At 32.2% G+C, this 3100-nt stretch overlaps 1 protein-coding gene across 1 annotated transcript in view; it reads left to right on the forward strand.

Annotated features, from left to right (window-relative positions):
* The first annotated feature begins 323 nt into the window (after positions 1 to 323).
* dok6 (docking protein 6) overlaps positions 324 to 3100 on the forward strand; it is a 144180-nt gene continuing 141403 nt past the window's right edge. Inside the window, 1 exon segment of the mRNA XM_056450139.1 lies at positions 324 to 507. Within this exon segment, the coding sequence (XP_056306114.1) occupies positions 442 to 507 (66 nt within the window). The 5' untranslated portion in view covers positions 324 to 441.

A 3100-nucleotide genomic window follows, 5' to 3' on the forward strand; every position in this document is an offset into this window, starting at 1 on the left:
TTTATACATCAAATACATTTGATTATTTAATAATATATGTAGTAACATTTCTTTGTAGGTTCACAGCTGTTAACTTGTTAATAAAATTTGTGTTTCATTACTGACAGAATGAATGAATGAATGAATGAATGAATGAATGAATGAATGAATGATGCAAATATAAATAAATCCATAAATCCCTTATATTTTATTTTACACAAGCAAAAGTGGTCTACATCCACCCCTCTGACAGTCCTCTGGTGGTTCATTCCAGGAAGCTGCACTCCTGTCTGAATTAAATGATGTGACGCCGCGCTCTCGCCACTCTCGCGCGGAATGAGCGGTTCGCCGGTCGCAGCAGCAGCAGCGGCGGCGGTGCGGCGGAGCCTCTCGGGCAGGTTGTTTGAGGACTAAATGTCGTACTGACTTCTTTGGGGACGAGGACAGACAGAGGCTGTCAGGATGGCTTCAAACTTCAACGATATAGTCAAGCAGGGCTACGTGCGGATTCGGAGTAAGAAACTGGGGGTGAGTACAGTCAATATGTGCTGGTCAGTAATTTTGGGGCATCTGTATTTAAAAGGGCTTTAGGGAGCGCGCGCGCGTGATATCAGCGTGCACGAGCAACCCATGCTACTTTTGGTTTTTATCAATCTCGGTTATTTATTTGACGGGGTTTATTTATTATTCAGATGCAATTCATTTGAACAAGTACATAATTAGTAAACACTACTCCTTCATATTTATGTGCGTTGAGATAAATGTCAGTAGTTTGAACACAGAGAATGTTTGCTTTAGGCAATATGATTTTTAATTTGCTTCCCTAAATGTTAGTTTTAGATTATATGTCACTTGTATTTTCAAAGTAGTACTTTCATGCTTTTTAGGCTTAGTGCTTTGAGCAAATGTGTGTTGTTTAAACAATATGTGTATACCACAAGCACAATGTTTACTTTAGGCAATATGATTCATGTTGCATATCAATCATATTGCCTAAATGTTATTTTCAGATTATGTTTTTCTAACTAATTGACTTTCACGCCTTTCTAAATAGATTAAGTCTAGAAAAAAAAAAGTTAATCAGGAATCTGCTGTGTTCAGGAGTTTCTTTGCCTATGAGAAGACATTAGTCAAGTCTACAGATGCAGCATCATCTGTTTATTGTCCTCCTGATTCTGCAGCTGTGAATGAAGTGAGGACCGTGGGTCATCAGGTCTGTGTGAAACAGCAGCTCAATTCATTCAGTCAGGAAAGATTTACAGCAACTTTGTGACAATATGCAAACTGTGCTGTTTATAGTTTTTGATAGGGGTTAACAAGTGAATGTGTATTGTGGTTACATGTACTGACATCTTTTCCCCCTCAGTAGCCATGCAGTACAATGCATAACAATAAAAATATAAATAAATAAATAAATATATATATTAAAAAAAATTATATATATATATATATAATTAATTAACTTTCAAACTATGTATAAAAACATGGAAAAAGATGTGACCATGTTACATTTTATTATATTTACATTATTAATAAGTCATTGCTGGCAAATGGGTAAATCCCTAAGGTTTTAAATGTTTAATATAACAAATAATTAGTATTTTGTAAAACTTTGTTAAAGAGAGTTAATAAAAAATCTATTTTTTTGCATGTTAGTTTACAATGGATTCAATTATAATTAAATACATAACTTTTTTGCATTCAGTAGTGTATTAGATCTGTAGAAATTTACATTAAGATTAATAAATGTTTTTTGTTGATAGTTCAAGTTATCTAATGTTTTCATTTATAATAGTCTCAAATGAAATCTAGAAATAGTGTTACATGTTACTTACAATATTTGAACTCATGTCTGTTTTTAACAATAAAACATAAATATAACTGAAAGCTCTAATCAAAATGTTGTCTCAGAGTTGTTTGACCAAGACTGTTTGTTTTTGCCTCTAGACATGGGATATGAGACGTGAGATAAAGTGTATTTCCACAGATATTGCTTGCTCTGAGAATGGCTTCGCTCTAAATGCATTATTTGAGGAGCTGCTTTATATTGCGTGTGGATTTTTATTGGTTATATAAACTTACCAGCTGCATTTCAGATATAGATTACGCTGTAAATATGCAATGCTGCTCACATGTGACTGATAAAACTATACTGTAAAGCCCCATCTATAGCACATTTATTTTAGATGCAGAGCATATAGGATTACTATTTAATAGTTTTGTGAAGAAATATAACCCCCTCATTATTTTTCCATTATGTGGAGTGCATCTTCATGGTCACATTTTCCATTAATTGAACAAAATGAATGAGGGGAAACTAAAAAAATGTGTAATCTGGCAAAGTTGCTTTGAAAACCTTGCGATTTATGAATTTTACAGTTCAATGCAGCTGACATTAACTGACCTTCTCACAAAGACATGATGCCCTTTGAACCCACACCTTTGGCATTTTCTCATTTTGACACTTATCCGAGTATAAATACACTTCTGGTCAAATGTTTGGGATCAGTACGTTTTTTTAAAGGAGGTTTTCTGCTCACAAATGCTGCTTTTATTGGATCCGAAATACAGTAAAAAAAAAAAAAAAAATGGTGAAATGATTACAATTTGGAATAATGGTTGTGCTGTTGTATGTTGTTTAAATAGTAATTTATTCCTGTGATTCAAAGCTGAATTTTCGCCATAATTACTCTAGTCTTCAGTGTCACATGATCCTTCAGAAAATATTTAATATCATAGTTTGCTGTTTTATTATGATCAATTATTATTGGCTCATTTTTTTCTTGCTTCATACTTTTGTGCTACATTTTAAGTGATACATTTAATCTTTAAGATCTTTTGATGAACAGAAAATTGAACATTTAGTAACATTAACTTTTTTTACATTATACATGTGTTTACTTTCACTCTTTAAAAAACAATTTGGTGTCATTGATGAATAAATGTAAATATATGCAAGTACTTTTGGATGGTGAAATTAAGCAGTCACTCAATTTTTTGCATTAATACTTGCTAAAAGAGTCGAATACTTAAATATATACAGTTATATAATTGCATGTAAATTTAAATGATTTAAAAATAAGTAATAAGTTATAATAAGTTTTTATTCTTAATTAATATG

The sequence above is a fragment of the Danio aesculapii genome, chromosome 24 (genome assembly GCF_903798145.1).
Source record: "Danio aesculapii chromosome 24, fDanAes4.1, whole genome shotgun sequence".
In the NCBI taxonomy this organism is placed as follows: Eukaryota; Metazoa; Chordata; class Actinopteri; order Cypriniformes; family Danionidae; genus Danio; species Danio aesculapii.